Raw genomic sequence first — 21,903 nt, forward strand, 5'->3', positions numbered from 1 at the left:
GGCAGGAGAGGGCAGTTAGGGGCAATAGGGTCAGCAGGGGAGCAGTTAGGTGTTGATCAGGCTGGCAGGGGAGTGGTTAGGGAGTGATCAGGCTGGCAAGCAGAAGCAGTTAGGGGCAATCAGGCAGGCAGGCAGACAAGTGGTTGGAGCCAGCAGTCCTGGATTGTGAGAGAGATCCCAGATTGGAGAGGGTGAAGGCTGGGCTGAGGGACACCATCTCCCCTGTGCACAAATTTTGTGCACCAGCCCTCTAGTGACTATATATTTTATTATAGGATAACTTTCATTATATTTCTCCCTTACTAGGTTAGATTCATGTCTTAGTTCATTTGGGTGGCAATAACAAAATACCACAGACTGCATAACTTATAAACAACAGAAATTTATTTCTCACAGTTCTGGGAGCTGGCTGTCCTAGATCAGGGTGCCAGCAGAGTCTTGGTAAAGGCCCTTTTCTGGGGTTCAGACTTCTCATTGTGTCCTGGCATGATGGAAGAGAGACAGAAATTATCATCCTTGTTTTACAGCTTCTATCTCAAAGTCCTAGTGGTAGACTCAGCATTCAAAAGTGGATCTGACTCAGAAGCTAGTGCTTGAGAAGGACCGTACTCACAGAGATCCAGAAATAGATGCATCCCAGAAATAAAAAAGATTACATGGAAGATAAGCCACAGCCCTAGATCTGCAAGGATCTTTTGTTTCAACCTGAGCGGGAGTCGGTACTTAGTTCACTGGAGATTTTAGAATCGTCTCTCCAGTGTCATCACTCCTGGGTAAGAGGCACAGGGCACGTTGAGATTTTCCTGGCAGTAAACACATGTTAAGAGAGATTTGATAGAAATAGGGTTTTTATTTTCAAGGCTTGCCTCCTCTCATATAGCCTGCACACAGCACACCCGCATTATCAGGTAATTTACAAAACTCTATGCCCTGGTGGGGGTGCTGGGGGAACCCCAAGAAATGCTGGAGAAGCGAGATGTCCTTGGAGTCTAACTAGCACTGTTATGTGTATCCACCGTTAGCTTTCTGAAAGGCAGGGGGACAAGGGGATAACTCACTGGAGAAGGTGAAGCCTGACTGATGAAGGGTCCCAGAGCAGCAGGATCGCCTCTTCTCCTGGACCCTTTCAGCTGTCTGCTTTGGATTGACAGCGGCATCTGGATGCTAAAAATACCTTATTGAACAAGTGCTCCCTACTCCAACTAAAGCTCAGCGCAACAGCCATCAGGCCTGAACTTCCTCTTGCAAGAGAGCTTTCCAAGCTTTCCGACCCAGTCCCCCAGCCGCAGGAGCCCATGGCCATCTTCCGCTCTGTCAGCTCTGCTGGGTGAAGAGTGAGACCCTTCCCACCTCACTGTCCTCCTGCCTGCCCCCTCCCCGCCTCCAGGAGAAGGGGCAGAGGGGGAGGTGAGGGCCCAGTGGCCAGAGGGGGTGGGAGGGGGAGGTGGCCTGCCCATTTATAGGCTTGCTCTCTGGGATGCTGAAGGTGCTAAAATAGCAGCGAGGACAAGAGATTTGGCTCAGTGTTCGGTATCTGCCCCGCTGCCTGAAAGCCCGTGAGATGACAATAGGGAACATGGAGAACGTGGAGGTCTTCACTTCTGAAGGCAAAGGCCGGGGTCTGAAGGCCACCAAGGAGTTCTGGGCTTCGGACGTCATCTTTGCCGAGCGGGCGTATTCGGCAGTGGTTTTCGACAGGTAGGAACCGTGCGGAGCTGCCTTCTTTTCTCCTGTTGGTTTGGCTAGTGCCAAACTCGAACATACTTTGCTCTCAAAGTCAGCAGGAAAGGGATATAAAATCCATGGGATCATTTGGAACCGGATGGCATTTCTGCCAGCTGTTTGCTGACATAACTTTTTCTGCAAAGACTCATTGGCAATGTGTTTTGTTCTGGTCCCTAGAAGGGTTGTAAAAGTGAGCAACTCTTACAAAAGTGGCACTCCCTTACAACACCAGTGAACTGGGCTGAGTGGTGTGCTGGCTGTGGTGAGGGTGGAGGGAAAGGAGTGGATATTGGGTGTAGTGTTATGAGGCTCCTAGTTGGTGAGATTTAAAAAAAAGGAATTGTAGATACATAAGTAACACAGGAATGCATTTACCTTTGAAAAATTTTAGAATCTCACAAACAAAGCTGGAATCCCTTTTTGCCTTCCCACTCCTACCCCCAGTCCCCTCTATCTTTCCCCAGAGATAATCCCTACAATGGTTTTAATGTGTTTCCTTCTAGAATGTTCTTGTATTATAACATACATATTTCTGCACCTATCAAAATGTACAGCTGTAGTTTGTCTGGTTTTTTTTTTTTTACCGAAATGGTATCATTCTTCAGATGTCATTCTAGAACTTACTCTTTTCATTAAACATGTTTTTGATACTTATTCTCATGGGAACTATAAGTCTATAGATATGTCTTTTAAATCTACAAAGATCTACGTCTTTTACCCACATGTAGATATCTCCATATGCTATCTGGATTAACTGCTGTAAATATTCCACTCTATAAACATGTGAAACTTTATCCATTTCTCCATTGAAAGACATTTGTGGTTTCCCAATTTTCATAAAAATGGACATTTCTGAGATTAAAACCCTTGCCTATGTCAAGGGGCATGTGATGACTGCCAGGATATATGGCCAGAGGAGGGATTGCTGTGCCCCCAGGTGTGCTGTTTCCAGTTCTAACAGGCTCTGCAAAGCGGCTCTGTTAGATTTACATTCCCTCTCCCCCACGCCCTGTTCACACCTACTACACACTTTTAAGAGTCTCGTTCCCTATTGACAACTAGCTGGGCAACACCTCATGCTTTTAAAGTTACAGTAAATCTTTAGTTTTGCTCTGGCTGATGTAGCTCAGTTAATTGGGCTCCAGCCTGTACACTGAAACAGGCCGGTTTGATTGCTGGTTTGACTCCTTGTCAGGGCACTTGCCTGGATTGTGGGCTTGAAACTCAGTAGGGGGTGTGCAGGAGGCTGCCAATTGATGTTTCACTCTCACATCAATGTTTCATTCTCTTTCTCCCTCTCCCTTTCTCTCTTTGTAAATATATTTTAAAAAATATTTATTAAAAAAAACCCCACCTATGCTGAAACCGGTTTGGCTCAGTGGCTAGAGCGTTGGCCTGCAGACCGAAAGGTCCCAGGTTCGATTCTGGTCAAGGGCATGTACCTTGGTTACGGGCACATCCCCAGTAGGGGGTGTGCAAGAGGCGGCTGATGTTTCTAACTCTCTATCACTCTCCCTTCTCTCTGTAAAAAATCGATAAAATAAAATAAAAAACAAACAATCAAACAAAAACCCCCACCTACTCAGTGATTCAACATGACAAACTTCTCTGAACCCAACATTGGGGTGACCTGCCTGACTTTTATGTGGTCTGAATCAGGATGGCCTCTGATAATCTAGGCTTTGAGGTTGGCTCACTGGACTGAACATCCTGAGAATGGACATTGCTTTTCAGACATAATTTGATTACATTTGATTCTGGAGAAATTCTTCTTTCTTCCTGCCTACCAAGGCTTTCAGGGAAAAGACAGTGAACATATGGGGCATATGGCTGACCACCATTTGAAGAATGTAAGGGTGCTTAGGTGACAGTAATAGCTCTTCAGAGGGAGCTTGTCCTACTTCATTAGTGTGTTTGTGTGTGTGTGTGTGTGTGTGTTGGGGATGGAAGTGAGTACAGTTAAGGAGTCAGTTGTGTTCAGAATTAGATATAAAAATCTAGAAAAACAAAAACTCTGAACAATGATGTTGATGCTGTAATTTTGCCTTCTATAGAACACCTTCACTGGTTCCTCCAGTTCTCCAAAGGAAATATAGACACTTTCCCTTTCATGAATGTTCGATTTGAGTGAGTTTTCCTTCCAGTATAAAAGCAAAATTTAGGCCCAGCCGGCATGGCTCATTGGTTGAGCATAGTCCTATGAACCAGGAGCATGGTTCAATTCCCGGTTAGAGCACATGCTCAGGCTGCCGGCTCAATCCCCAGTGTGGGGCATGCAGGACGCAGCCGATCAATGATTCTCTCTCATCATTGATGTTTCTATTTCTCCCTCTCTAAAGTAAATAAAAGTATATTTAAAAATGTATCTTCATATTCTTTTTTAAAAAATTTCTTTATTGATTAAAGTATCACATATTTGTCCTCAACCTCTCCATTCCAATCCCCCCCCCCCCCCCCCCCACACACACATATCCCCTTCCCCCTATTGTCCTCGACCACTGGTTAGGCTCATATGTATGCATATCTTCACATTCTTCTTTTTTTTCTTTAAATATATTTTTTATTGATTTTTTACAGAGAGGAAGGGGGAGGGATAGAAAGCTAGAAACATCGATGAGAGAGAAACATTGACCAGCTGCCTCCTGCACATCCCCCATCGGGGATGTGCCCGCAACCAATGTACATGCCCTTGACCGGAATCGAACCTGGGACCTTTCAGTCCACAGACTGACGCTCTATCCACTGAGCCAAACAGGTTTTGGCAATATATCTTCACATTCTTAACATTGTTGTTTATTTCCTTCTTGTTTTACTTTTATTTATTTAAAAATTGATTTTTAGAGAGAGTGGAAGGGCAAGGGAGCGAGAGACAGAAACATTGATGATGGCTGCCTCCTGTATGGGGATTGAGCCCACAACCCAGGCCTGTGCCCTGATTGGAATCAAACGGGTAACCTCTTGGAGCATGGGACGATGCTCAACCACCTGAGCTACACCTGCTGGGCTTGTTTTAAAAGAGAGACATCTGTTTTTACTACACAGCTGGAATCTTACTTTACAAAATGTTATATTTCTTTATTCACTTAATAATTTAATTATCTTTTGTGTCACTAGACACTCTTCACAAGCATAATATTTAATGGTTGCATGCTATCCTTTTCTCTCTTTTTTAAAATATATTTTATTGATTTTTTTACAGAGAGGAAGGGAGAGGGATAGAGAATTAGAAACATCGATGATAGAGAAACATCAATCAGCTGCCTCCTGCACACCTCCTACTGGGTATGTGCCTGCAATCAAGGTACATGCCCTTGACCAGAATTGAACTTGGGACACTTGAGTCTACAGGCCTATACTCTATCCACTGAGCCAAACTGGTTAGGACTATCCTTCTCTTTCTCTCTTTTATGACTAGACAATTAGGCTGTTTACATGTCTTTGTTACTATAAATAACTAATCACTCATTTGAAGGAATAGCTACAAAACCAACCTTAGTGGACATCACAGATAAACTGCTACATAAAATATTATCATTATAATAGTAATAAGAATTAGAATAATTGTGGTAAATAATCTTTAAAATAAAATTTTAAAATATAAAAGAGATACTTAAAAAAAAATATTTTATTGATTTTTTACAGAGAGGAAGGGAGAGGGATAGAGAGTTAGAAACATCGATCAGTTGCCTCCTGCACACCTCCTAGACTGGAGATGTGCCCTCAACCAACATACATGCCCTTGACCGGAATCAAACCTGGGACCTTTCAGTCTGCAGGCTGATGCTCTATTCACTGAGCCAAACGGGTTATGGCAAGCAATACTTTTTAAAGGTGATTTGCCCAACTTTATCCCTGCAAAGATGAGGGTAGACTCCTTCTTTGGGTATATGGAGACAGCCTGGAGAGGAGCCATAGGATAACCATGTACATGTGGTCCTCCCTCTCTGTGAGACGCTGCTACTGTAGGTGAAAAACCTGACTGAGGAGGTAGGACTGAGTTACCCACAAGTCATTCTATAAAAGGGGCAGGCTCGAATCCATGTGTTAACCTAAAAAATAATTGGCCAAAAGTGAGAGGCAACATGCATCTATTTGAGATTAAACAAAAGGACAAGAAAAAAGAATAGCTATTCAGGACACACTGGTTCAAACGGAAACCCGAATAGAGTTCTGATCAGGAGACAAAAGCAGTGGGCACCCTTACCTTTAGACGCACCACCAATGCTATCTCTATGTATGTACTCTAAGAGCTGAGTTGAATTGTAAGATGCCCCGCTAGTGTTGGAGTATTGTTTGGATGGTGTAAGAAACCACTCCCACACACATTAAAATTGGGTGCAGAATCAAATCTGCATTCCTGGGCTCTATTTCCAAAGCCAGCTGGCTTCTCCTCCCTTCTGCCACCTTCTTATAAGGACTTGTCATTACATTAGACCCATTATCTCTCCAGCTTGAGGACCTTACTCCTAATCACATCTTCAAAGTCCCTTTTGCCAGGTAAGGTAGCTTATTCCAAGTTTCCAGTGATTAGGATACTGACATTTTGGGGAGGCTAGCCAGCCTATTGTAGCCAATAATATTAATTTCCTGTTAATCCAATTTATTACAAAAGATATTAAGAAAAAAAAAAAAGGAGCAAGGACAGTGAGTTTTTTCTAAAGTTCGTTAGACAAAAATGTTACTAGCTATTGAACGATTCTGTTTAAAGAGTTGAGCCGAAACCAGTTTGGCTCAGTGGATAGGGTGTCGGCCTGCGGACTGAAAGGTTCTGGTCAAGGGAATGTATCTTGGTTGCGGGCACATCCCCAGGAGGGGTGTGCAAGAGGCAGCTGATCCATGATTCTCTCTCATCGATGTTTCTAACTATCCCTCTCTCTTCCTCTCTGTAAAAAAATCAATAAAATATTAAAAAAATAAAGTTCCATCAAAAGAAAAAAAGAGTTGAAAGAGCCCAGGAGATTATGTAAATGTGTATGTGAGTAGAGAACAACAAAGATGAGAACATGAAAAAACGTTGAGTACTTTAAAAAACAAGTACCATTAGCAGATTTATTTATTTGTTTGTTTATTTTTTTTTGGTGAAAATCAGACGAGTTATGAGCTTCTTCAGGGCCAGTGCAGACAGCTGGGCCTTTAGCTGTTCTATGAGGGGTTGTGGGAACACTGGGATTAGCTGTGGCATCTGCACAAACACTCCTGTGGCCTTTAATCTGGTAACAGCTGGTAGAAGGGTGGTAGGGGAGAAATGATGCTATAAATGGAAATAATTTAATAAAGGGGTTAGAGAAATTGCTGAACAGTTAGTTCAGAAAATGAATGAATAACTTCAAGTTTCAGATTATAACATTAAAAGTTTGTGCTTGATGATGAGGATAACCACAGTCGATTAAAAACTATGCCCTTAACTTGTCACTTGTAGCTGTGAAGATAAGACATGTTGATAATGTCACATGACCTGTTATGAACTGTATTGCTGAATTTTACTAAATAATCTTGAAATGCAGAAGTTTGGGAATAATTTCCTTTAGAACATAGATTAAAGGAAATGCCAGTTTGTCCCCATAGCATTGTCATCTTCCCTCAGTTGCATCTGAAGATGTGTTCTGAGCATGAGAAGTGGGGATTGGCTCTGACCAGTGTTTCTAAAGGGCCTCTAGTTCTCAGTCAAGGGCTCTACATGGGTTGTGGTTTGCTCCCTGCCCCTGGTTGCAGCATGTGTGGGAGGCAACTAGTAGATGTGTCTCTCTCCCCTCTCTTTTTCCTCCCGCCTTTCTTCCCTCCATTGCTTCCTCCTATTTACTTTTTTTCTTCTGAAAAAGCAATGAAAAAATATCCTCTGGCCGAAACCGGTTTGGCTCAATGGATAGAGCGTCGACTTGGGGACTGAAAGGTCCCGGGTTTGATTCCGGTCAAGGGCATGTATAATACCTTGGTTGTGGGCACATCCCCAGTAGGGGGTGTGCAAGAGGCAGCTGATCGATGACTCTCTCTCATTGATGTTTCTAACTCTCTATCTCTCTCCCTTCCTTTCTGTACAAAATTAATAAAATATATTTAAAAAAAATATCCTCTGATGAGGATTAACAATAAATAAATAAATAAATAAATAAGTGGGGTGTGGTTGCAGCTAGAGTGTGGGAAATGCATACAGGTTTGAGTGCATTGTGTGAACCTCATCATGTGACTTATGGCAGAGAAAAGTTTAAGAATTCCCATTTTAATAAAAGATATTTTAAAAATAAATAGGCAACTTCTCAGAACTAAAACAAATAACTCTAAATTTATATAGAACCACAAAACACCTGTTTGGCCAGAACCAAACCCCACTTCTCATGCTCAGAACACATCTAACAATCAAAACAATCTTGAGGAAAAACAAAATTGGGAATATTATGTTCCCTGATTTCAAACTATACTATAAGGCTATAATAATAAAAAACAGTAAGGTTTTGGCACAAAACCAGAGACATTGATTAGGAAACATATTAGAGAATTAAACCCTCGCTCCTATGGTCAATTAATTTACAAAATAGAAGCCAAGACTATACAATGAAGAAATGATAGTGTCTTCAATAAGTTTGAAAAAATGATCAGATACATGCAAAAAATATGAAACTAGACCACTTTCCTACTTCATATACAAGAATAAACTCAAAATGGATTAAAGTCTTAAATGTAAGATGCAAAACCATAGACTCCTAGAGGAAAACTCTTTGACATTGCTCTGGGTAATATATATTTTTGATTATTTCTCCTTGGGCAAGGGTAACAAAAGCAAAAATGAACAAATGGGACTCTATCAAACTGAAAAGCTCCTGGCTTGGCTGGTGTGCTTCAATGGTTGAGTGTTGACCTATGAACCAGGTGGTCATAGTTGGATTCATGGTCAGGGCACATGCCCAGGACTCAGGCTCCATCCCCAGTAGGGGGTGTGCAGGAGGCAGGTGATTGATGATTCTCTCTCATCATTGATGTTTTCTTCTCTTTCTCCCTCTCTCTTCCTCTCTCTGAAATCAGTAAAAACATTTAAAAAGAAAACCCTGGCCCATTGTGCTCAGTAGTTAGAATATCAGCCTGCAGACTGAAGGGTCTTGGGTTTGATTCCAGTCAAGGGCAGGTACTTTGGTTGCAGGGTTGATTCCTGCCCCAGTCAGGGCTCCTGTGTGACTCCCTTAATCAATATTTTCTTCTCTCTGCCCCCGCAATTCCACTCTCTCTAAAAATCAATGGAGCCTGATCAGCATGGCTCAATAGTTGAGCGTTAACCCACTTAACAGGAGTTCAGGGTTCAATTCTCAGTCAGGGCACATGCCCAGGTTGGGGGCTCAAACCCCAGCAGGGTGCATGCAGGAGATAGCCAATCAATGATTCTCTCTCATCATTGATGTTTCTGTCTCCCCTTCTCCCTTCCCCTCTGAAATAAATAAAAATACATAGTTAAAAAAAAAAAAAAACCCAATGGAAAAAATATCCTCAGGTGAGGATTAACTACAAATAAAAAATATACATAAAAAAATAAAAAGCTTATCTACAGTGAAGGAAACCATCAGCAAAACAAAAAGACAATCTTCTGAATGGAAGAAGATATTTGCCAATGATACAGCTGATAAGGGGTTAATATTCAAGTTATATAGAGGATTCATACAACTTAACACTAACAGTTCAATTTAAAAAATGGGCAAAGGACCTGAATAGACATTTCTTCAAAGAGGACATAGAGACATATGAAAAGACACTCAATTAAAATCACAATGAGATATTATCTCACACCTGTAAGAAGGACTAACATCAATAAAACAACAAACAGCAAGTGTTTTCAAGGATGTGGAGAAAAGAGAACCCTATTGCACTGTTGGAGGGATTGTAAATGGTGCAGCCACCATGGAAGACAGTATGAGGTTCCTCAGAAAATTAAAAACAGAGCTACCACATGACAGAGCCGTCCAACTTTTGGGTATTCACTCAAAGAAATTCAAAACATTAATTGTAAAAGACATACACACTCCTATATTACTGCAGCATTATTTACAATAGCCAAGATATGGAAGCAATATAAGTGTCCACTGATGGACAAATAGATTAGGAAGATATTACAATGGGATATTATTCAGTATTAAAAAAGAATGAATTTTGCTATTTGCGACAACTTGGATGGACCTGAGGGGATTATGCTGAGTGAAAGAAGTCAGCAAAGACAGACAAATACCACATGATTTCACTTACAGTTTGTGGAACTATAAACAAAAAACAAAACCAAACAAACAAAAAAACAGAAACAAACTCATGGATGCAGAGAACATTTTGATGGTTGCTAGATGCGAGGGGGGCTTGGGACAGGTGATAAAGGAGAGGGGATTAAAAACAGTCATGGGGATTTAAGGTACAGAATGGAGAATATAGCCAATGATATTGTAATAGCTATGTATGGTGTCAGATGGGTACTAGACTTCTCAGGGTGATCATTTCGTAAGGTATATAAATGTGTAATCACTATGTTGTACACCTGAAACTCATGTAAGATTGTATATCAACTTAATTGAAAAATTAAAAAAATTTAAGCCCTAACTGGTTTGGCTCAGTGAATAGAGTGTCAGCCTGGGGACTGAAGAGTCCTAGGTTCAATTCCAGTCAAGGGCACATGCTTGGGTTGCACACTTAATCCCCATGCAGGAGGTAGCTGATCAATGATTCTCTCATCATTGATGTTTCTAGCTCTCCCTCTCCCTTTCTCTCTGAAATCAATAAAAATATATTTTAAAAAATTAAAAATTTAAAAAGAAAAAAAGAAGTGGCACATATATACAATGAACTATTACTTGGTCATAAAAAAGAAAAAAAAATCTTACTATCGATATTTTCTACAACATGGATGGATCTAGAGGGTATTATGCTAAGTGAAATAAGTCAGATAGAGATAGTCCATATGATTTTATACCATATAATTTTGCTTGTGTAGGGTCTAAAAAAACCCCAAAATAAATAAACAGAACAGATTAAGAAGTACAAACTAGCAGTTACAAAGTAGTCATGGAGTCAGCATAAGCAATACAGTCAATATTTTGTAATAACTATATATGGTGTCAGGTGGGTACTGGTCTTATCAGGAGGAATCACCGTGTAAATTATATAAATGCCTAACAACAATGCTGTGTTCCTGAAGCTATATTGAATATATAGCTTATATTACAGATTTTTTCTAATTATTTAAAAAGGAAAGCAAACATTTGCTAACCTTTGTCCCATGACATACTTTTTACCGGGTTCATAGTGTTTTTTTAAGTGGCAAAACAAACAATAGGCAATCCCTAGGCTTGATGTAAGAAAGCAGTACCACCAAACTTCTTACATTAAAATACAATAGTGCAAATAACAATTCAGCAATGCTCCTCGAAGATTTAAACAAGCCATTTAAAAATGACATTAGGTAGATGCCATTGGGAAAAGAAACCAACTCTGGTTGTATTTCTCTCTCCTCTCTGCAAAAGCCTTCCATAGCTCCCGTTTGCCTGCAGAATAAGGATATACTCCTGAGAGTCACATTCCAGGCTCCCCATAGTCTAGTCATCTTTCTAACATTATTTCCCAATGTGGTTCAACCTATGATCTCGTCAAATAGCTATTTTTGTCTCCTATACATGCCTGTTCCTCTACACAGATGCCTTTGACTAATTGTAGTGGCTGTCCCTAGGAGAACTTGACATTCTCTGAGTACAAACTTGGCCCAGCTTCAGAGAATCAGAACCATGTTTCCTGGATGACTGCCTTCCCAGATTCCTCCTCTCCTTCACCTCAGTGGGAGTCAGGTCTTCTTCCAGCATCCCTACAGCACTCCTGGGCTGCATGCCTCACCTTGCTTACATGTGTGTAAGTACCAGCCCAGCCTGGGGACTGCTCGAAGGCACGGGTTGTGCCTTGTCTATCTTTAAGGCCCTCCATCACCTAGCTAGATACACAGTACATAATAGCTACCCAATACCTACGTGTGAAAGGAAGGAAGAGTGGGCAGAACAAGGTAGGAGAGAAGTAATTGAAAATATTGTAAAACGGGCAAAGGACCTGAATAGACACTTCTCCAAACAGGACATACAGATGGCCAATAGACATATGAAAAAAATGCTCAAAGTCACTAATCATCAGATAAATGCAAATTAAAACCCACACGAGATATCACCTCACATCTGTCAGTATAGTTGTCATCAATAAAGCAACAAACAACAAGTGCTGGTGAGGATTTGAAGAAAAGGGAACATTAGTTCACTGTTAGGGGGAATGCAGACTGGTGCAGCCATTAGGGAAAAACAGAAGGAGTTTCCTCAAAAAACAAAAAATGAAACTGCCATTTGACCCAGCAATACCACTTCCGGTAATATATCCTAACAATCTGAAACATCAATCAAAAAGAATATATGCACGCCAAAACCGGTTTGGCTCAGTGGTAGATCATCTGTCTGTGGACTGAAAGGTTCTGGGTTCGATTCGGGTCAAGGGCATGTACCTTGGTTGTGGGCACATCCCCGGTGGGGGTGTGTGCAAGAGGCAGCTGGTCAATGTTTCTCTCTCATTGACGTTTCTAGCTCTCTCTCTCTCCCTTCCTCTCTGTAAAAAGTCAATAAAATATAATTAAAAAAAAAAAAAGAATATATGCACCCCTATGTTCACAGTAGCATTATTTACAACAGCTAAGATTTGGAAACAGTCCAAGTGCCCATCGGCAGACGAGTGGATAAATAAGCTGTGGTACATTTACACAATGGAATACTATGCAGCTACGAAAAAGAAGGATCTCTTACCCTTTGGGACAGCATGGATGGACCTAGAGACTATTATGCTAAGTGAAATAAGCCAATCAGAGAAAGACAAATATCACATGCTCTCCCTGATTTGTGGAATCTAATGAACAAAATGAATTGACTAACAAAATAATACCTGAGGCATGGAACTGACTGATATATCTTGGGGCAGGTGGTGAGGAATGAGAAGAGATAAACCAAAGTACTTATATATTTATATGCCTAGCCATGGATACAGACAGTAGTGTGGTGAGGCCTAGGGGGAGAGGTAGAGGCTGGGTGGAGAGAGGTAAAGGTGGGGGGAATTGGGGATACCTGTAATACTGTCAACAAAAACAAATATGCATATTTAAATAAAATAAAAAATATTGTAAAGTTCTCTGGGCACTTGAGGGACGGGCTGTTCTTTAAGATGTGCCTCCTGACCCTGGAATTTTGAGGAGAGTCCTCCTGGCCGGCTGGGAGATTTTAAGCAGCCAGCCAGCCGGAACTGTTGGTCCCGTGCTCTCTGGCGAGAGGGCTCGCCTCACTTGCAGAGATCTCTGTGTGTTTATCTGGCCAGTAATTGGCTATTTCCATACAAGGAGCTGAGCAGCAGCTGCCCTCCCATGCCTCTTGACTGTGACAGATGACATAACCCAGTGCCTGCAGAGCAAAGAGTGAGTGGGGTCCGCTGGCGGGGGCAAGCACTCTGCTGGCAAACCAGGTGGGCTTGGCGGCTTCCTTTGCCCTGTGTGCTGGCAGCAGTGTCAGGCCTCAGAGGCCCCTCTGAGAATAACATCCCTTTGAGGGTTGTTGTGAAGTTTCAGCAAAAGAGAATTGCTTGAGGACATATTTCCAAGTGTGGTGTGAATGGGACTCTTGTTGTGGGGCCTGGCAAACTGCGACTAGGGGAAAAGAGACTTGCTGGCGACCAGTCACGGTGTCTGGATGAAGCACTTTCTCCTGGAATCCACAAGATTTTAGGGCTTCATGTCTTGGATTTTCTCTCATGGGAGCTGTAAAGAAAGGGATAATGTATTTCTGTGGAGGGGACCTCTTCTGGCCCAGAGGTCTTCCTCTCTGCTGGCTGCCAGGGAATCAGTGGGTGCTGGTGCTGGAGGGGGGCAGAGGCTCATACTCACGTGGCTCAGCGTGGCTGTGAGCCAGATGGATGGGGAACCCGGCTGGCGGCTACTGAGCACTCATCCTGTGCTAGGCTCTGAGCTATCGATAGTTTACTCGTTATTTCACCTATCCCTCCAAATCACTTCAAGAGTGGTCAGATTTTGGAATTTCTTTTTGAAAAAAAAAAGTTTTTATTGATTTTCAGAGAGGAAGGGAGGAAGGGAGGGAGGGAGAGGGAGAGAGAGAGAGAGAGAGAGAGAGAGAGAGAGAGAGAGAGAGAGAGAGAGGGAGAGGGAGAGAAACACCAATGATGGGAGAGAATCATTGATTGGTTGCCTCCAGCATGCCCCGTACGGGGGATCGAGTGTGCCCTGACCTGAAATGGAACCTTGATATCATAGTTCATAGGTCGATGTTCAACCACTGAGCTATACAGGCTGGGCCTGGAATTTCTTTGTAATTTTCTTCTTGCTTGTATTTTTAAAATAGTAAGCATGTTTCATTAAGAAAGTAATAGTCATTAGTCTAAGAGATTGTCATGATCTAGCTCAGGGGTCTTCAAACTACGGCCTGCGGGCCACATGCGGCCCGCAGAGGAGTCTGATTTGGCCCGCCAGGTTTTTTGGGCAGTGAGCGCAGCCGAGGTGTTACAGTAGGAATTAGTAGTTCATATAGTCCGGCCCTCCAGCTCTCTGAGGGACCGTGATCTGGCCCCCACTTTAAAAAGTTTGAGGACCCCTGAAGTTGTTGCTATTCCCATTTTCACATAAGGAAACCAAGACTCAGAGAGGTTAGAGTACTTACTTGAGGTCACAGCCAGTAGATACTAGAATCAGGAATTGAACCCAACCCAGACTGACTCCAGGTCTGACTTTCCAAAATACCCATCCTGCCACCCCTGTAAGGAGGTGGAGACCAGAAGGACACACGTTTAAAACTTCCCATTCCTGCCTACCTGATACTTCCCTGCATACCCCACCGGAAGGAGTGGGGTTTAGGTTTTCTCTCATCTCTAGATTCTTGCTGCTCAGAGTTGTAGCATCAGGATCACCTGGAGCTTGTTAGAAATTCAGAGTGTCAGGCCCCACCCAGACCCACTGAATTAGAAGCCAGTTTTTAAAAGATCTCTAGTGACATGATGCCCACCAGGGCCTGAGAAGCCCTGCTCTGCATCACAGACTTCTCTCTTCCTCCTCAGTTAAGCCTTAGTGGCAGGTGAGGTAATGGAGAGAAAGGTCAGCCCATTCTTAGGTGATCTAAATTAGGAGATTACTCACATGCTTGCTGGGTTTCTCCAACTTTTAAAACTTGACTCTAGGCCCCTAGAGCAGTGTTCCCAAACTTCTCTCATGATGAGAATCACCTGGTGGAGTTGTTAAAACACAGATTCCTGAATCCCAACTAAGAAGTGCTAAACTAGAATTTTTGAGAACATATAGGTAAAATTGTATACTTAACTAGTGCTCTAAGACAGATTTTATATACAGAGCACTAAGTTAGGTATGCAATTTTACCTATATGTTCTCAAAAATTCTAGTTTAGCACTTCTTAGTTGGGATTCAGGAATCTGTGTTTTAACAACTCCACCAGGTGATTCTCATCATGAGAGAAGTTTGGGAAACACTGCCCTAGAGTCTAGGCTCCAGAAAAATCGTGGAATGGAATCTAAAACTGGTGTGTGAGCCTGTAGACAATAGTTTGATAGTTAACACTTGGGACTCACTATGAGTTCATCATGAGAAAAAGAATCATTTCAAAATCATTACATTTTCTTTCTCTTTAAAAAAATTTATTGCTTTGAGAGAGGGAAGTTAATATTGCATCACTCCAGGGCTCTGTCTCCCCCTTCTCCTGGACAAAGTGGTTCTTAGTGACTTTGAAGGGCATTCCACTGAATTTCTTAAGGACATACCTGTAGCTCATGGCAGATAGACTATTCTCTAAGCAAGCCCTGTTATTCTTTAAGTCAGTTCACAGGAGTCTGGAGGCAAGTGCCATAGCAGGTGTGTTCTCTCGCTTTGTGCCACGTTAGGAAGATCTGCCCTAATGAGACTCCCAGGCAGTGTCAGCCAGAGAGGGCAGTGCCAGGGGTGCAGGCAATAAGGGGGCGCTCTCGGCACAGGATTGAAAAACAATAACAAATCTAGTAAAAGTCAATTGTCACCGTGCACTAGCAATGCTAAACAATGTCAGAGATAAAAACTCTTCCTTGAAAAAAAAAATCTATATTGCTCTAAAATAAAAAAAGATTGCTGGTGAGCAAACCTCAACTCAGCACATTTTAAAATTACTTATCCTTGAATAAACATTGTATTCTGCCTGGAAGTTAGTTCGAAGACTCTCAGTTGGATGGCCAGCCCCTAACACATGTGCTCTTGGCTGCACTGATTGCTGTCAGGTCAGTTTTTAAGGTTCAGAGTTGGAGCTTACATGGGCCACAGTGATGTCTCCAGTCCCCAATACACCACATCTCCCCGCAATGTAAGTAGCTTAGAAATCACCAGTAAAAGATAAAGAAGCAGAACTTCTGTTATTCTAGGTGACCACTGGAATTTTTATTAGCTTTTAAAGAATATGTTTTTATTGATTTTAGAGAGGGAGAACCATTAATCGACTGTCTCTTGCACGCCCCCTGCTGGGTGACCCAGGGGTTGAGCAGCAACCTGGGCATTATGCTCTGACCCGGAACTGAATATTAGGTGACATTGGATAACACTCAATAGACTGAGCCCCGGAGGCCAGGGCTTATTAGCATTTAAAATGTAAAAGAATGCAACATTGTGAGAACTATGAAGTGTAATATGTTTGGTAGGTACAAATTGGCTGTGTTCCTGTCTCTCCATCCCTTGGTACTATGTTAGAACCCCGGGCCTAGCCTTTGGGCTGGTCCTTGAGCCTGAGGCCTCAGCACTGGCTGCTGGGTCTTGTTTGATTGCCCTGCTTAGCTCACTTTCCTTTGGCTGCAGGCACATGTGGTAGGCACATCGGAGAACACCGGAACAGGGTGAGATTTTCAGATACATGTATAAGGAACTGCTGAAGGAGCTGGGAATGTTTAACTTGGAGAAGGAAAATGAAGGAGAAGTATCTTCAAATTTAAAAAAAAGTATTTTATTGATTTCATAGAGAGGAAAGAAGAGGGAGAGACAGAAACAACAATGATGAGAAGGAATCTTTGATTGGCATGCACCCTACTGGGGATCGAGCCCAAAACTCAGGCATGTGCCCTGATTGGGAATCAAACCGTGACCTCCTTGTTCATGGGTCGACTGTTAACCACTGAGCCACACCGCCTGGACAGTCTTCAAATTATTGAAGGGCTTGTTCCATTAAACAAGGATCCAGAGGGCCAAATTATGTTAGAGGAGTCTGTTTTTCTGGAGAGCAAACTCAAGCTTAACATAAGGAGGAGGTCGGCAGTCATTAGGACTTGCCAACAATGAACTGTTCTTGGAAGCAGCAAACTCTTTGTTACTATGGGAATTAAAAGTCATAGCCAGGGATAGGATTTCTGTACTTGTATATTTTGTTGAAGGTTCTTCCTGCAGGCTCTAGAATCCCACATTTCTAAAAGCCCTTGTTTTCTTATACTTTAAAGAGCCATGTTCGGATTGTTAGCCCCAACCTGTTTCCATACCCACTTCCTCCCAGGGAGCGCAACACTTCCCTGGGTGTCACCTAACTTCTTCCCGTCACCTCTCTGCTTCTGTGGCCAGGATTTCTTTCCCACATTCTTTCCCAGTATGCGATTGGGGCCGGTATTATCTATAGGTCCCAAACCCACCAGATTTCACTCATCTGGGTGTTGGGTTATGTTTTGAAATATGTTTCCTTCATGCTAGCCCATAACCTTGTCTGTCTGAATCATGGCTTTAACATGGGGAGACATGGGACCCCAATGGGAACTCTGGGAAGCCAGAAGCATCTTCCCACATCTCTCCCTCACCCTCCGAAAGGGCAAGCATTGTTCCCTACCTACATCATTTCCACTCTCTCTGAGCCGGGAGACCACATCAGATAACACCTGTGATATCAGGAACCCTCTGACTCTTTTTTTTTTTTTTTTTAAATATGTTTTTATTAATTTTTATTTTTTTGGAGAAAGGAAGGTAAAGGGAGAGAGAGAAACATCAATGATTAGAGAGCATCATTGATTGGCTGCCTCCTGCTCGAGCCCTATTAGGGATGGCATCCATAACCCAGGCATGTGCCCTTGACCTGCAATCTAACCATGACCTCTTGGTTCCTAGGTCAATACTCAACCACTGAATCACACTGACCGGGCTAACCTGGTCATTCTCAATGCTGCAAAACACAGAACTATGACATATGTCATAATGTGCAGACCTCATTTTGTATAAAATATATCATGTTTCTTGTTGCGACATATTGTGGATAGTTATGATTTTTTATTCTTTGGGAAAAGGGACAGTTCATTTCAACAATGAGAAGGTCAGGCCACACAGAACGCCCCTCCCATGCCACCGTGCCAATAACCTGGGCATTTTGGCATTTCCACTCACTCCCTTTGCCTAGAAGACGTCCCGGTTTCTCAAGTGTCTTCTCCAGTGTGTGCCAGGAACACTTTGTGCCTCCCCTGTCACAGCGCTCCTCACACTGTACGGTGATTGCATGCTCCCCTGTCCCTCTGGCCCCTTGTGGGAGTCCCGGTGCCTGTAGGTCATCCACCTATACGTGCCGAGTTACATTGAAAGGCTTACTAGTATATGCAGAGCTCAGTAGTGTCCCCATTTGGTTCACTTTAAAATATCTGCTAAAAAGATAGTTACAGCAAAAGGGCCTTTTGAAGCCCAGCCCCTCTCTTTGAAAAGTGGGAGTTTGAAGCTTAGAAAGACAAACTTGGCCCCCAGACTTTGAAAGGCCAGTGTGGTCCCTTTTCATGGTGCCCCCCGAATTCAGTCACGTTTTCTCCATTTCCAGCCTCGTTAACTTTGTGTGCCACACCTGCTTCAAGAGGCAGGAGAAGCTCCATCACTGCGGGCAGTGCAAGTTTGCCCGTTACTGTGACCGCACCTGCCAGAAGGATGCATGGGTAAACCACAAGAAGGAGTGTTTGGCCATCAAGAGATACGGGAAGGTGCCCAATGAGAACATCAGGTCAGAGCGGGGCCCTGCGGAAATGTTTGGGGTTTCTGGATGTCAGGGGGGGATGGGTGGCAGTGAGCATGCTCAGGCCCATGGAAGCCGGGCTCAGTGCAAAGCAGGACAGAGCCCCCAAGAGATGGGATATGGCCACATCTATTAGCTCCCCTTAGGTCTGGGAGCCCGCCTAAGAGGGAGGATGGGTTAATGGCTCCAAAATACAGACCCAGGCTGGAGCTGGCTGCAGACTTATTCTGTATGGCTCCCTAATATTTAATTTAAAAATATTGATTTGCCAATGTTCAAAAATTGGAAATTTCACATTAAAAAAATTAGGTTTTTTTTGGCCCGTCTTGAAAAAATATCTGAAGATTTGGCAAAATGAGCTAGAGCTCAATACATCTACCCCCTTTATAAAATATGGAGTTTTTCAAGGAATCACAGCCCCTCTAGTCCTGCTGGTTGTACATACAGTCCTCTGCACCGAAAGGCACTTGCATTGGCAGCAGTTAGCGACCTCCCTGAGCAGCCATCGCCAGAAGTTTCAGGGCTAATGCCTTGGACGCCCCAGTCCAAGAAATCCCAACTCCTGGAGCTCCACCAGGGGAGGGCCTGATGCTCTACCAGGGCGTGGGGCTTATGAAGCCGGCAGTGGAGAGCAGGGGAGATGGGGAAGGGGAAGTTGGGGTCATCTTTATCATGCTTGTAGGATATGACGTTAAAGCACAGACTGGAATCATCATGTGCTGGTGATTGTTAAAAGATGTATTTTTATTGATTTCAGAGAGGAAGAAAGAGAGAGAGACAGAAACATCAATGATGAGAGAGAATCATCGATTGGCTGCCTCCTGCACGCCCCCTACCCAGGATTGAGCCTGTAACCCAGGCATGTGCCTTGGCCGGGAATCAAACCTTGACCTCCTGGCTCATAGGTCGATGTTCAACCACTGAGTCACACCAGACATGCTGTGCTGGTAACTTTTAGTAAACTGCAAAATAAAATGCCTCAGTCAGCTTCCCTATCCCCATTAGTTCCAGCTGTTGAAATCCTACTTCATTTTTTTTTTTTTGTAATCTCACATGCAATTGTATGCATGTATTATTCATGCATTTATATATCTATTTGTTAATCCTCGCCAGAGGATATTTTTCCATTGATTTTTAGAGAGAGTGGAAGGAAAGAATGGAGGGGGAAAAAGAGAGAGAGGTAGAGAGGGAGAGAGAGAGTGGGGAAGAAAGAAACATTGATGTGAGAGAGACATATAGATTGGCTGCTTCCTGCACAAACTCTAACTAGGGCCAAAGATGGAACCTGTAATCCAGGTATGTGCCCTTGACCAGGAATCGAACCCCACTACCCTTCGGTGTATGGGCTGATGCTCTATTCAATGAGCAACACTGGCCAATACTTTATTTATTTTTGATTTCAACTTTATTGAGATAGAATTGACATAAAATTGTAAGATATTTTAAGTGTGCATCATGGTGATTTGATATATATGTACATTGTGAAAGGATGTGCCCCACCTACTTAACCAACACAGCCATCACCCTACATGTTTATTTTTTTTGTGTGTGTGAGAACATTTAAGTTCTCTCTTAGGAAATTTTAATTATACAATACAATGTTATCAATACAGCCATGTTTTATATTAGACTAGAGGCCCAGTGCATAAAAATTCGTGCACTTCGGGGTGGAGGGAGGTCCCTTAGCCTGGCCTGCCCCCTCTCACAGTCCGGGAGCCCTCAAGGGATGTCCTACTGATGGCTTAGACCCACTCCTCACGGTTTGGCCTCTCTCTGTGGGAGGTGACCGGCCGATCAGGGGAAGGCACTGCCCCCATCACCATGCCATTGCTGCTACTGCCGGCTGCTGTGGCTTTGTCTAGAAGGATGTTCAGCTGTCCAGTCTAATTAGCATATTATGCTTTTATTATTATAGATTCTTAGAGCATATCCATCTTGTACCCGAATGCTTGTATCCTTTTTTAAAATGAATTTAATGGGGTAATATTGGTTAATAAAATTATGTAGGTTTCAGGTATACAATTCTATAATAAATGATTTGTATATCATAGCATGTGTCTATCACCTCAGTTGTGCCCTTTTACCAACTTCTCCCTATTTTCCTCAACCACCAGTCCCTGGAAAACACTTTTCTATTATCTGATTCTGTAAGTTTGGCTTAAAAAAAAAAAAAGATCCCACATATAAGGGATAGTATGCACTATTCGTCTTTCTCTGACTTGCTTCACTTAACATAATATCCTCAAGGTCCATCCATGTTGTCTCCAATGTCAGGCTTTCCTTTCCCATAATTGAATATAAAAAAATTCACCTCTCCCTTTCCCATTTACCTGTTGATGGCACTTAGGTTGCTTCCTCATCTTGGCTATTGTGAATACTGCTGCAGTGAACATGGGTGCAGGTATCTCACTGATCACCTACTTGTCTCTAAGGCCCAGAGCCAGTGTTCCCTTCTGTGAGGAGGAGTCTCTCCCTCCAGCTGCACAGTCCCAGCGGGTAATTTCCTCTGATACTGGGTTGAAGTCTGTCACCCATTAGTTTTAATCTCTGAGCGTCGTGACATTCTTCCTAACATTGGAGGTAGCAGACACCCCAGCCCGAGTCTTATTTTCCCCATTTCTATTCTACACTCCATGTGGGGACACCTTGGTTCTCAGGTGCTGGGGTCCCCGGCAGGGCATCTCTGTGGAAATAACCCCCTGACCCAAATGAGAGGAAAAAAGGCCATACTTTGCCAAGGGTGTTCCTCTTCAGGGGGTTTCTGTCCTAGGCCACCAGTCCTTCCCTGGTGCCTGGCCAGTGAATGGCAGAGTTGTCAAAGTGTCTCTTGGTTACAGGCTTCATCTTGTGGGTATGAGCTGTTTACTAGTTAACAGGGGGTCCTCTCTGCATACAGAGCTGGCTCCTTTGTTCAGCTTGAGTGTGCCTCACTTTCCATCATGTTACCTGATTCTATTTTCCGCATAGCATTTAAACCTAGTTTAATGATCTTTTAAACGTTTGTCTCCCCCACTATAAGAACCTTCTTGATAGAAGAAATTCTATTTGGTCCAAAACTGTGTGTTGGGCCTGACACTGTGCCTGGCATGCATTAGGCACTCAGTATGTGTTTGTTGAATGAATGGAATGAATTAGTGGGTCTCCCTAACCC

General features: G+C 43.0%; 1 protein-coding gene across 6 annotated transcripts in view; it reads left to right on the forward strand.

The window, feature by feature from the left end:
- The first annotated feature begins 1,209 nt into the window (after window positions 1–1,209).
- SMYD1 (SET and MYND domain containing 1) overlaps window positions 1,210–21,903 on the forward strand; it is a 37,285-nt gene continuing 16,591 nt past the window's right edge. For 3 of the 6 annotated variants that reach the window (XM_084900246.1, XM_084900247.1, XM_084900249.1), the window contains exons 1-2: window positions 1,426–1,698; window positions 18,564–18,740. In XM_084900246.1, the coding sequence (XP_084756372.1) occupies window positions 1,562–1,698; window positions 18,564–18,740 (314 nt within the window). In that variant the 5' untranslated portion in view covers window positions 1,426–1,561. Of the gene's footprint in view, window positions 1,699–18,563; window positions 18,741–21,903 lie in introns of all 6 variants that reach the window. The other 3 variants (XM_084900250.1, XM_084900251.1, XM_084900248.1) reach the window with 3 other exon arrangements.

Source organism: Pipistrellus hanaki (assembly GCF_964339955.1).
Source record: "Pipistrellus hanaki genome assembly, chromosome: 12".
Taxonomy (NCBI): domain Eukaryota; kingdom Metazoa; phylum Chordata; class Mammalia; order Chiroptera; family Vespertilionidae; genus Pipistrellus; species Pipistrellus hanaki.